Source organism: Mchenga conophoros, linkage group LG6, assembly GCF_057382185.1.
Source record: "Mchenga conophoros isolate Kocher_MC1m ecotype Shallow Benthic linkage group LG6, M_conophoros_male_GT1.1, whole genome shotgun sequence".
NCBI lineage: Eukaryota > Metazoa > Chordata > Actinopteri > Cichliformes > Cichlidae > Mchenga > Mchenga conophoros.
Genome location: NC_140531.1, coordinates 19,958,905 through 19,972,700, shown reverse-complemented (window position 1 = coordinate 19,972,700; position 13,796 = coordinate 19,958,905). Strand labels below are relative to the sequence as shown.

The 13,796-nt window shown below is 41.4% G+C and overlaps 1 protein-coding gene across 1 annotated transcript in view; it reads left to right on the top strand.

Annotated features, from left to right (window-relative positions):
- Positions 1-13,796, top strand: part of LOC146572477 (aminoacyl tRNA synthase complex-interacting multifunctional protein 1-like) — a 34,843-nt gene that overhangs the window by 12,378 nt on the left and 8,669 nt on the right. Inside the window, exons 3-4 of the mRNA XM_085276689.1 lie at positions 61-174; positions 11,920-12,087. Of these exons, the coding sequence (XP_085132815.1) occupies positions 61-174; positions 11,920-12,087 (282 nt within the window). The remainder of the gene's footprint in view (positions 1-60; positions 175-11,919; positions 12,088-13,796) is intronic.

Genomic DNA, 13,796 nt, shown 5'->3' with positions numbered 1-13,796 from the left:
TAATTTTGTGGGGATTTTACATTCAATTGTGTGCTGACTAGTAACAAGAATTTACTGCAGTTCTCCAGGCCAGCGTCAGAGAGGAGAAGAAACTGATGGTGGAAAATGCCAAATTAAAGAACGACATAGAGGAACTTAAAAAGCAGCTGCTGGAGAAAGAAAAGAGAAGAGGAGGTATGTTGACTTTTTGTTCCCGGCAAGGCTTCCATCACAGATTAAATGTTTGTCTTCAAAAAGATTGATGTTGTTATCCTTTATATCTAGTTTTTGAAGCAATTGTGAGCACCGCCTGACCATTTGATGTTAGTTGTTGCTCATTAGAGCGTTTGTTTGGTTTGTGCTATCAATGATAACATCTTGTGCATTCTCGCCTTAGCCTATTATAACCAGCTCTTTTTTTGGGGGGGGGGTATAAAACAACCATACTGCTTCAAAAACTCCCCGTTATATTGTGGGAATAACATGTGTGTCAGCCATTGCACTTATGACATATATTGACATTGAGAGGTAAACAGCTGAGGCCATTTAATGCTTTCCAGAAAAAAGATGCAGGAATAAAAGAGGGCTGGAAGAAATAAGTAATTTATCCTTGCTCAAAAAGCTGGATATGTTTTGGAGAGTCGAAAGATTGTGTTCCAATAACACTAGGAAGGCCCAGAGCCCAGCCATTTGGCTTTTCTACCTTTAAAACCCGGAGAGCAGCCAAATGGCTGGTAGGCTTTTAGCTAAGCTTTAGCTTCAGGCAAGTGGAAGCTAAATTGGCTAGTCATTCATATGTAAATTGGGTTGTTACCTGGGAATTCTGGAGGGAGGGGAGTGGGGGTGTGTGGATGAGGGGGTGGGGGAGCTGCTAAAAGCGGTGAGCTTCCTTTTGTTTCATCTTGATGCATTCTCAATCATCCAGGGAAACAAATCTCCAAAAGTCACCAACTTGGAGTGTTTCAGTTTGCCATCTTAGGGAGAAATCAACACACATGGGTGTATGTCCTTTGTTGCTGAGATTTATTGATAAAAACAGTACAAAAAATCAACCATTTGTACACATTTTTACAAATAATTATAAAAAGTGAGTGAGTACATTTCGACATTTTCAGCAATCACTCACAATCCTGGCACTGCCATGGTATCTGTAGTCTGCATTTACCACATGTGTATCTGTTGCAGTGAACACATCGCACAGTGGCATGATTGTTCTTGCAATTGTGTTTGACCTGACACATGGCTCTTTTTCCAGGGCTAGGTGTGGAGGGTTGTGTCAAAGGCAACTGTTCTTTTCTTGCCTTCTTCGCAGCTACATGAGAGTGAGCTAACTCCCTTGCAAGCTCCACCAGGAAGTCCACCCGTCTTTCCTTCGTCCCGGAGCATGCTTGATACAGCACATGTGCATTCAGTGCTGCCATGTCAATCATGTTATAAAACACGGCAACTGGCCAGCGCCGTGTTCCTCTGCGGACAGTGTACTCCCGAACCATCTGGTCCATCACATCCACGCCACACTTTGTTTTGTTGTAAAGGGTGACAGTGTTTGGCTTCCTTTTGGTAGTGTTATCAGTCTGAACCACGCCGTGCATGCTGCTAAGAATATAGACTGTCTTCTTCCGTTTGGCCGCATACGCCGTCAGCGTGGCAGCAGATGTTGAAAACACCTAAGAAATAAGATAAATTGTTATTTCCATAGCACTTTTACACACAATGAAACACATAAACATAGAACCAGAAAAGACCTGCAACATACCTGAGTGGTGAATTCATTGCGATCTGTCTGTCTAGTGGATTGAGGAATTTCCCTGCGAATCTTGTTGACTGTGCCGAGGATGGTGGTTTTCCGTCTAAGAAGTTTTTGCGCAAGTGAAAGCGATGTGAAAAAATTGTCCGTGGTAACATTTCTGCCCTTGTCTAGGAATGGTTCCATCAGCCTCATTACTACATTTTCAGAAAGTCTCTCCCCAGTGGGACGACTGGGGTCCTTGCCAAGATATGGGAAGACATTGCAAATGTACTTGGATTTTAGGTCGCAAGCCACCCAAAACTTGATCCCAAACTTGTCCGGCTTACTTGCAATATACTGCAGGAAACTGCACCGAGTCTTTGATGGGAAAAGCTGTTCATCAACGGTGATATGTAGACCAGGGTTGTAGCACGTGATGCAGTTGGTGACAAATGATCCCCACAAACTGGAAATTGCAGCGAACTTATCAGTCTTTGCTCGATCACTGCGGGTGGACTTGTCATCAAAGCGTAGGTGTTGCATGATTTCTTTGAAGCGGTTTCGTGCCATAGTTCCAATTATCTGTGGGTTTCCCAGGTTTGCTGACCAGCAGTCATTTAGAGATGGAACCCTGGTAACCCCCCGCAAGATGACAATTGCAATAAATGCCATTAGTTCAGGGAGGTCCATGAACCAATGAACATGCTCCGTTTGCTGTGCATGTTGAACAGTCCATTCTTGAATGCTACGAAGCATGTCAAGAGTGACAAAACACAGGAAGCTCTGAAGGCGACTCGTGATATTTCTCCTGGCCTTAGCCGTTGGCTCTCCATCTGCAGCGTACGCTTCTATTGGGGTGAAAGGGAGACAGGTCCCCACCTGTTCTTCACGCCACACTGTGCCATCTTTCGCTGTCTCAGTCCCCAAACAAGCTCTCTTTTTAGGTGCAGAAGCAGTCTCCTCATCTGCAGTGTGAACAAATTCAAATTGTGAGCAATGGGAAGGTCCAGTATCTCCTCCTCTGTATCAGAATAATGTCTGAAATATCTTACTTACAAACTACATCCACTTACTTATTTGAAATGAAATAGGAAATAACATGAAATGCAACTAACCGGAAGACTGATCAGACAGCTCTGAGTCCGAATCCGGCTGAACTTGTAGGTCTTCTCCATCCGAGTCACAAGGGTCGACTTCCCTCAGGATCATTTCCAAGGCCTGCTGAGTGGTGAGTCTTCTCTGCATTTTCTTTCCTTGGAGAGGAGGTCCGTACACCACAGAATTCTTCAGGGCAATGAAGGATTAGGCTAAGTGTAGTGAGATTGTATCATATATATAGGGCTTGGCTTCCTGATCAATGCTCCACTACCAAAAGGAAGCCAAGCCCTGCCACCCTTTACAACAAAACAAGGTGTGATCACATTGATGCCACAATGGACGACTGATCAATGCTCCACTACCAAAAGGAAGCCAAGCCCTGCCACCCTTTACAACAAAACAAGGTGTGATCACATTGATGCCACAATGGACGACTGATCAATGCTCCACTACCAAAAGGAAGCCAAGCCCTGCCACCCTTTACAACAAAACAAGGTGTGATCACAGGGCTTGGCTTCCTTTTGGTAGTGGAGCATTGATCAGTCGTCCATTGTGGCATCAATGTGATCACACCTTGTTTTGTTGTAAATGCCACAATGGACGACTGATCAATGCTCCACTACCAAAAGGAAGCCAAGCCCTGTGATCACACCTTGTTTTGTTGTAAAGGGTGGCAGGGCTTGGCTTCCTTTTGGTAGTGGAGCATTGATCAGTCGTCCATTGTGGCATCAATGTGATCACACCTTGTTTTGTTGTAAATGCCACAATGGACGACTGATCAATGCTCCACTACCTTTTTTTTTTTTTTTTTACTTTGATTTTTATTAGGTTATTTTATCATTGTGGACATACAGTAAAGAAAATAACAAACAGACATACATATAAACAAACAGAGTCTGGAGTTTACATATCTTTCTCCATTTATCACATTGCAGAAAAAAAAAGAAAACCTATTATGTTATTTCATTTGTGTCACTTCTGAATGTTTTCCACTTCCTCCATAGTCTGTCGTATTTACCTCCCATCAGTCTAATGTTGAGTGTTATTTTTTCCATCTCTGAGATATCCTCTACAATACTGATCCAATCCCGCTGGGTGGGAGGATCTGGATGTAACCACTTCTTTGTAATTGCTTTTTTTGTTGCGGCCAGAATTATTTTGACTAAATACACGTCCTCTTTTTGTATGTATTCTTTTATGTTTCCTAGATACATCACTTGGCAAGTATTTGGGAATGTATAACTCAAAATATTATCCATATTCATTTTTAAGTCTTCCCAATACTTTTTAATTTTAATGCATTTCCAGAATACATGAGAATGATCCGCTTCCATTTCTCCACACAATCTCCAACAATTTTGTAAACTTGAGGTCAGTTTGCTTTTTATTTTGGGTGTAATGAAAAAACGTGTCAAATTTTTCCAACAAAATTCCCTCCACAACGGCGAATTAGTTGTACTGTGTTGCAATTCACACATATTGAGCCATTCTTTCTCTGTTATTTTTATGGTCAGTTCAACTTCCCATTTCTTTTTAATATAGAGTGTTGAATCTTGTCTATTTTCTTCTAATGACCTATAGAAGGTGGAAATAGTTTTAAATTGTTTATGTTCATAGCAATCTTTTACTTTTCCGACAACCCCCAGTGGTTTCCCAAGCCAGTCAGATTTTATTTGTTTTGCGTAGTAGTCCCTAACTTGCAAATATCTAAAGAAATCTCTATTTTCCAATTTGTATTTGTTTTTTAGTTGTTGGAAACTCATTAGTCCTCCGTTTTTCATAAGGGTACAAACTGCTGTAATCCCTTTTAGTTCCCACTGTTTGAATGTTTGGTCCAATTGTCCTGCCTTGAAATTTTTATCATGTCTAAACCATCTGAGTATAAATAATTGTTCTTTTAACTGACATTTTTCTATTACTGTGTGCCATATGTCTAATGTAAATTTCACAATTTGATTCATTCCACTTTTATTCTTTGTCATTAAATGTTTGTCAGAGATAAAAATCTGAATGTTGTTTCCCTCGATTTCTTTCTCAATTTCCTTCCATCTTGCCTCATATTCTGGTCTACACCAACCAGCAAGTGGTCTGAGTTGGGCTGCATAGAAGTATTCCCTTAGGTTCGGCAAGGCCATCCCTCCCTTGCGCTTCGGGAGTTGCAGTGTTGTTAGTCTTATTCTGGGCTTCTTCCCACCCCAAATAAACCTTGATATCAACACACATGGGTGTATGTCCTTTGTTGCTGAGATTTATTGATAAAAACAGTACAAAAAATCAACCATTTGTACACATTTTTACAAATAATTATAAAAAGTGAGTGAGTACATTTCAACATTTTCAGCAATCACTCACAATCCTGGCACTGCCATGGTATCTGTAGTCTGCATTTACCTTGGCTTGGCTTCCTGATCAATTGTCCACTACCAAAAGGAAGCCAAGCCCTGTGATCACACCTTGTTTTGTTGTAAAGGGTGGCAGGGCTTGGCTTCCTTTTGGTAGTGGAGCATTGATCAGTCGTCCATTGTGGCATTTACAACAAAACAAGGTGTGATCACATTGATGCCACAATGGACGACTGATCAATGCTCCACTACCAAAAGGAAGCCAAGCCCTGTGATCACACCTTGTTTTGTTGTAAAGGGTGGCAGGGCTTGGCTTCCTTTTGGTAGTGGAGCATTGATCAGTCGTCCATTGTGGCATTTACAACAAAACAAGGTGTGATCACATTGATGCCACAATGGACGACTGATCAATGCTCCACTACCAAAAGGAAGCCAAGCCCTGTGATCACACCTTGTTTTGTTGTAAAGGGTGGCAGGGCTTGGCTTCCTTTTGGTAGTGGAGCATTGATCAGTCGTCCATTGTGGCATTTACAACAAAACAAGGTGTGATCACATTGATGCCACAATGGACGACTGATCAATGCTCCACTACCAAAAGGAAGCCAAGCCCTGCCACCCTTTACAACAAAACAAGGTGTGATCACAGGGCTTGGCTTCCTTTTGGTAGTGGAGCATTGATCAGTCGTCCATTGTGGCATTTACAACAAAACAAGGTGTGATCACATTGATGCCACAATGGACGACTGATCAATGCTCCACTACCAAAAGGAAGCCAAGCCCTGCCACCCTTTACAACAAAACAAGGTGTGATCACAGGGCTTGGCTTCCTTTTGGTAGTGGAGCATTGATCAGTCGTCCATTGTGGCATCAATGTGATCACACCTTGTTTTGTTGTAAATGCCACAATGGACGACTGATCAATGCTCCACTACCAAAAGGAAGCCAAGCCCTGCCACCCTTTACAACAAAACAAGGTGTGATCACAGGGCTTGGCTTCCTTTTGGTAGTGGACAATTGATCAGGAAGCCAAGCCAAGGTAAATGCAGACTACAGATACCATGGCAGTGCCAGGATTGTGAGTGATTGCTGAAAATGTTGAAATGTACTCACTCACTTTTTATAATTATTTGTAAAAATGTGTACAAATGGTTGATTTTTTGTACTGTTTTTATCAATAAATCTCAGCAACAAAGGACATACACCCATGTGTGTTGATATCAAGGTTTATTTGGGGTGGGAAGAAGCCCAGAATAAGACTAACAACACTGCAACTCCCGAAGCGCAAGGGAGGGATGGCCTTGCCGAACCTAAGGGAATACTTCTATGCAGCCCAACTCAGACCACTTGCTGGTTGGTGTAGACCAGAATATGAGGCAAGATGGAAGGAAATTGAGAAAGAAATCGAGGGAAACAACATTCAGATTTTTATCTCTGACAAACATTTAATGACAAAGAATAAAAGTGGAATGAATCAAATTGTGAAATTTACATTAGACATATGGCACACAGTAATAGAAAAATGTCAGTTAAAAGAACAATTATTTATACTCAGATGGTTTAGACATGATAAAAATTTCAAGGCAGGACAATTGGACCAAACATTCAAACAGTGGGAACTAAAAGGGATTACAGCAGTTTGTACCCTTATGAAAAACGGAGGACTAATGAGTTTCCAACAACTAAAAAACAAATACAAATTGGAAAATAGAGATTTCTTTAGATATTTGCAAGTTAGGGACTACTACGCAAAACAAATAAAATCTGACTGGCTTGGGAAACCACTGGGGGTTGTCGGAAAAGTAAAAGATTGCTATGAACATAAACAATTTAAAACTATTTCCACCTTCTATAGGTCATTAGAAGAAAATAGACAAGATTCAACACTCTATATTAAAAAGAAATGGGAAGTTGAACTGACCATAAAAATAACAGAGAAAGAATGGCTCAATATGTGTGAATTGCAACACAGTACAACTAATTCGCCGTTGTGGAGGGAATTTTGTTGGAAAAATTTGACACGTTTTTTCATTACACCCAAAATAAAAAGCAAACTGACCTCAAGTTTACAAAATTGTTGGAGATTGTGTGGAGAAATGGAAGCGGATCATTCTCATGTATTCTGGAAATGCATTAAAATTAAAAAGTATTGGGAAGACTTAAAAATGAATATGGATAATATTTTGAGTTATACATTCCCAAATACTTGCCAAGTGATGTATCTAGGAAACATAAAAGAATACATACAAAAAGAGGACGTGTATTTAGTCAAAATAATTCTGGCCGCAACAAAAAAAGCAATTACAAAGAAGTGGTTACATCCAGATCCTCCCACCCAGCGGGATTGGATCAGTATTGTAGAGGATATCTCAGAGATGGAAAAAATAACACTCAACATTAGACTGATGGGAGGTAAATACGACAGACTATGGAGGAAGTGGAAAACATTCAGAAGTGACACAAATGAAATAACATAATAGGTTTTCTTTTTTTTTCTGCAATGTGATAAATGGAGAAAGATATGTAAACTCCAGACTCTGTTTGTTTATATGTATGTCTGTTTGTTATTTTCTTTACTGTATGTCCACAATGATAAAATAACCTAATAAAAATCAAAGTAAAAAAAAAAAAAAAAAGGTAGTGGAGCATTGATCAGTCGTCCATTGTGGCATTTACAACAAAACAAGGTGTGATCACATTGATGCCACAATGGACGACTGATCAATGCTCCACTACCAAAAGGAAGCCAAGCCCTGCCACCCTTTACAACAAAACAAGGTGTGATCACAGGGCTTGGCTTCCTTTTGGTAGTGGAGCATTGATCAGTCGTCCATTGTGGCATTTACAACAAAACAAGGTGTGATCACATTGATGCCACAATGGACGACTGATCAATGCTCCACTACCAAAAGGAAGCCAAGCCCTGTGATCACACCTTGTTTTGTTGTAAAGGGTGGCAGGGCTTGGCTTCCTTTTGGTAGTGGAGCATTGATCAGTCGTCCATTGTGGCATCAATGTGATCACACCTTGTTTTGTTGTAAAGGGTGGCAGGGCTTGGCTTCCTTTTGGTAGTGGAGCATTGATCAGTCGTCCATTGTGGCATCAATGTGATCACACCTTGTTTTGTTGTAAAGGGTGGCAGGGCTTGGCTTCCTTTTGGTAGTGGAGCATTGATCAGGAAGCCAAGCCCTATATATATGATACAATCTCACTACACTTAGCCTAATCCTTCATTGCCCTGAAGAATTCTGTGGTGTACGGACCTCCTCTCCAAGGAAAGAAAATGCAGAGAAGACTCACCACTCAGCAGGCCTTGGAAATGATCCTGAGGGAAGTCGACCCTTGTGACTCGGATGGAGAAGACCTACAAGTTCAGCCGGATTCGGACTCAGAGCTGTCTGATCAGTCTTCCGGTTAGTTGCATTTCATGTTATTTCCTATTTCATTTCAAATAAGTAAGTGGATGTAGTTTGTAAGTAAGATATTTCAGACATTATTCTGATACAGAGGAGGAGATACTGGACCTTCCCATTGCTCACAATTTGAATTTGTTCACACTGCAGATGAGGAGACTGCTTCTGCACCTAAAAAGAGAGCTTGTTTGGGGACTGAGACAGCGAAAGATGGCACAGTGTGGCGTGAAGAACAGGTGGGGACCTGTCTCCCTTTCACCCCAATAGAAGCGTACGCTGCAGATGGAGAGCCAACGGCTAAGGCCAGGAGAAATATCACGAGTCGCCTTCAGAGCTTCCTGTGTTTTGTCACTCTTGACATGCTTCGTAGCATTCAAGAATGGACTGTTCAACATGCACAGCAAACGGAGCATGTTCATTGGTTCATGGACCTCCCTGAACTAATGGCATTTATTGCAATTGTCATCTTGCGGGGGGTTACCAGGGTTCCATCTCTAAATGACTGCTGGTCAGCAAACCTGGGAAACCCACAGATAATTGGAACTATGGCACGAAACCGCTTCAAAGAAATCATGCAACACCTACGCTTTGATGACAAGTCCACCCGCAGTGATCGAGCAAAGACTGATAAGTTCGCTGCAATTTCCAGTTTGTGGGGATCATTTGTCACCAACTGCATCACGTGCTACAACCCTGGTCTACATATCACCGTTGATGAACAGCTTTTCCCATCAAAGACTCGGTGCAGTTTCCTGCAGTATATTGCAAGTAAGCCGGACAAGTTTGGGATCAAGTTTTGGGTGGCTTGCGACCTAAAATCCAAGTACATTTGCAATGTCTTCCCATATCTTGGCAAGGACCCCAGTCGTCCCACTGGGGAGAGACTTTCTGAAAATGTAGTAATGAGGCTGATGGAACCATTCCTAGACAAGGGCAGAAATGTTACCACGGACAATTTTTTCACATCGCTTTCACTTGCGCAAAAACTTCTTAGACGGAAAACCACCATCCTCGGCACAGTCAACAAGATTCGCAGGGAAATTCCTCAATCCACTAGACAGACAGATCGCAATGAATTCACCACTCAGGTATGTTGCAGGTCTTTTCTGGTTCTATGTTTATGTGTTTCATTGTGTGTAAAAGTGCTATGGAAATAACAATTTATCTTATTTCTTAGGTGTTTTCAACATCTGCTGCCACGCTGACGGCGTATGCGGCCAAACGGAAGAAGACAGTCTATATTCTTAGCAGCATGCACGGCGTGGTTCAGACTGATAACACTACCAAAAGGAAGCCAAACACTGTCACCCTTTACAACAAAACAAAGTGTGGCGTGGATGTGATGGACCAGATGGTTCGGGAGTACACTGTCCGCAGAGGAACACGGCGCTGGCCAGTTGCCGTGTTTTATAACATGATTGACATGGCAGCACTGAATGCACATGTGCTGTATCAAGCATGCTCCGGGACGAAGGAAAGACGGGTGGACTTCCTGGTGGAGCTTGCAAGGGAGTTAGCTCACTCTCATGTAGCTGCGAAGAAGGCAAGAAAAGAACAGTTGCCTTTGACACAACCCTCCACACCTAGCCCTGGAAAAAGAGCCATGTGTCAGGTCAAACACAATTGCAAGAACAATCATGCCACTGTGCGATGTGTTCACTGCAACAGATACACATGTGGTAAATGCAGACTACAGATACCATGGCAGTGCCAGGATTGTGAGTGATTGCTGAAAATGTCGAAATGTACTCACTCACTTTTTATAATTATTTGTAAAAATGTGTACAAATGGTTGATTTTTTGTACTGTTTTTATCAATAAATCTCAGCAACAAAGGACATACACCCATGTGTGTTGATTTCTCCCTAAGATGGCAAACTGAAACACTCCAAGTTGGTGACTTTTGGAGATTTGTTTCCCTGGATGATTGAGAATGCATCAAGATGAAACAAAAGGAAGCTCACCGCTTTTAGCAGCTCCCCCACCCCCTCATCCACACACCCCCACTCCCCTCCCTCCAGAATTCCCAGGTAACAACCCAATTTACATATGAATGACTAGCCAATTTAGCTTCCACTTGCCTGAAGCTAAAGCTTAGCTAAAAGCCTACCAGCCATTTGGCTGCTCTCCGGGTTTTAAAGGTAGAAAGGTAGAAGCCTGGGCCTTCCTAGTGATAAACTCAAGACAATGTTTTTCCACACAGTATATATGATTGTGATGTTTAGCTTTGGGGTTTCTTGTCGATGGCTTTAAGGTGACTGAAAATGGCTCAATCAAAACGTGGATAAATATAAAGGTTATTGAAAGTCAAAGAAATTCCTCAGCTTTGGATATCTGCCTGCAGCGGAGTTATGTTTTCAGTGCCTTTTGTCTGTTTGTTTTGTTCTGTCAATGAGATTACACAAAATCTACCAAGCTAACTTTAATGAAGCTCAGTGAAGAGGTTAGGAATGACCAAAGGAAGAACGTGTTCAATCCTGATGAATTGATTGAAAATGCTCATGTGAAGAAGGATTTCAATGAGAAACTCAGCATATTGCAGAAAAATAAATGTCAGCCTGAAAACCAGATTTCTAAAATTTATTATGAAATGTGAATGATATGCAGATAATTACCAAGGCGTCTAGAAAGGTTACATTTCAGGTAATCGCGCACACATTTTTTTTCTTGGTATTGATATTTCACTCAGGGATTGTATCTTATGTAATATTTTGATAGAGAAAGGGAAAATTGGTTTAAATGTGGAAAAAACCTAGAGAGGAAACTTAATGGGAATGTTAAGAGTTTTAGAGGTTGTTGCCTGTAATTCCAAGGTAAACCGGAAAGGTCCTGATCTCAGGTCCCAACATAGAATTAAGGTAATTAAAAGCATTATGGTGACGGTGGTGTGCCTGCAGACCGATGTTTGTCAGACATAGACACTGGATTTTGTAGGAATTCAAACATCAGGCGCCTGAAATGAGGGGTTACTTGTTCCTACAGAGTTATTGTCGGACATTGTTCCCCGCTTTATGGTTCCTTTTCCTTGTTTCCATCAACTTGGACACTGTGATTTTCCCATCAAAACAGTTTGCATCAGGAGAGCAATCCTCCCACTGGGTGTGTAAATAAAGCACCCCCCTGTATCATTTCATCATATTATGTTGATGCAACCAGCTCTGTGCATGAAAAGGGTCAACCAAGAAGTTGTGTATGTGAAGTTTGAATATTCTCTGTTTTGTTCCAGTGCAGCTTTGTGTTCGTTCATTCATTCACATCGGATTTGGGAAACATGGAGTGCGTTCAGATCAGCCACAGAAAAAATGAGTCAATTATTAATCATGTACATTTTACTAATATTTTGCATCTGTTCTTTCTGTAGTGCTTGATGTTCCCATGCCATCAAGTGCCACCACTGTCGAGTGCAATTCAAAGCCCACTCCTCCTAAACCCTCTGGTCCAGCGCCTTCTGGTTCAGCACCATCTGTTGCTGCCGTCAAGGACATCTCTCCTAAAGATGAGGCTAAAAAGAAGAAGCCTGAGAGAAAAGGTAAAAGGAAAAAGATCAGCAGATGTCAAGCTGGCTCAACTATTTAAGTTGCTTTAGCTCATCTGCAGTTGCTGGACATGTGCAAGCTGCTTTGCAGCCCACCTCCACCCATCCATCCATTTTCTTTCACATGTCTAATTCAGGGGCTGGAACCTATACCAGCTGTCATAGGGCGAAAAGCCAGGTACACCTGCACAGATCACTAGTCTATCCCAGGGCTAACATAGAAAGACTGATCATATAAAAGACCCTCATATTGTTCACCCTCATATTCAAATCTATGGCCAATTTGTAATCACCATTTAACCTTACGCCATGCATAAGTTTTTGGACTGTGGGAGGAAGCTGGAGTACCTGGCGAGAACCCACGCAAGCACAGGTAGAACATAAAAACACCACATAGAAAGGCCTCAGGTGGGATTTGAACCTAGGACCTTGTGGCCGCGAGGCAAACCTGGTAACCAACAAACATCTTTCTCTATGTAAATGTCTAATATCAAGTGAAAATGAGAATTATCTGCACATGTGGTCTGTTTTTATGCCTTAATGGTTCCACAAAGCACTTTACAGTATGTTCCCTACTGGCCCATTCATGCACACACTGACACGTCAGGTACAACTGGATGCAAACCAACTTGTCAAAGGACTTTTATTACGTAGTTGGGTCTGGGATCACTCCCATTAGTGGACAACCCACTCTACCACCTGTTCCATGGCTGCCTCATCGCCACAGCCTGTTAATGGATCCAGGATTTCAGGCTCCGCAGGACAATATCCAGTGACGTTTGATTTGTTTGGAATTTGTAAACCACATATATGACAAGTCGTCTTTGTGCAATGGCACAGCTAATTGGATCTAATTTGAGCGTAATTTAATGTTAATGTTTCATTGATGTGCATCATTTGTGTACTTTATTATGAAGTTAAACTGTTTTACGTTTATGACAAGTTTACAGTACAAAACAAGAAAATCCATGCCATAAACCTGGATTAATTAGCAGTAAAACAAATATTTATTCTTGTTTCAGGAAATCTTGTTTGACCTAATTGCGAGGGCTGCAGCATACACACAGGCAAGAGTCAGCTCTGGGTTTGTTTATGAGGTTACTATTTAAAAAGACACTGACAAATTCATTGGAGCTTCTGGCTTTTCTCACATCCAGAACTGTTCATAAAAATGGTGACTTGGTCTTTACTTCATTCAAACACTTATCTATATAAGCTCATGTGCAGCTTTGGAGGAGTTTAAGTAATGTTACATGACTGTCCTGTCATCACAGTAGAGAAACAATAACATGGTGTAAAAGCGATGAATTTAAATTAAATGCAGGTTGCAATTTCAATGCTTAAGAGCTAGTTTGGCCTTTGAGGAATGATAGAAGACTGAGATGATTTCATCACAGCATGGTGAAGGAAAGCTGCTTGACCTCTAGAAAGTAGCATTCAGTGGCACTTTTCGTAAACCAAACTTGGGTATTGATATTGTCAGTAGGTCAAAATATGTCCTCTGTAATCCTGCAAGTATGTGAAAAATATCCCCTCGCCAAAATTATTTCCGAAGTAAAGGAATTTGCAACACAGCTTTTCCAAACATCTTGGTTTTATTTTGGATGCTTACATTATTTTACTTTGCACATAGAAACAAAATGATTTCAGCCTACAGTTGTCTGTTGTAGTTTTAAACTACAGGGAGTGCAGAATTATTAGGC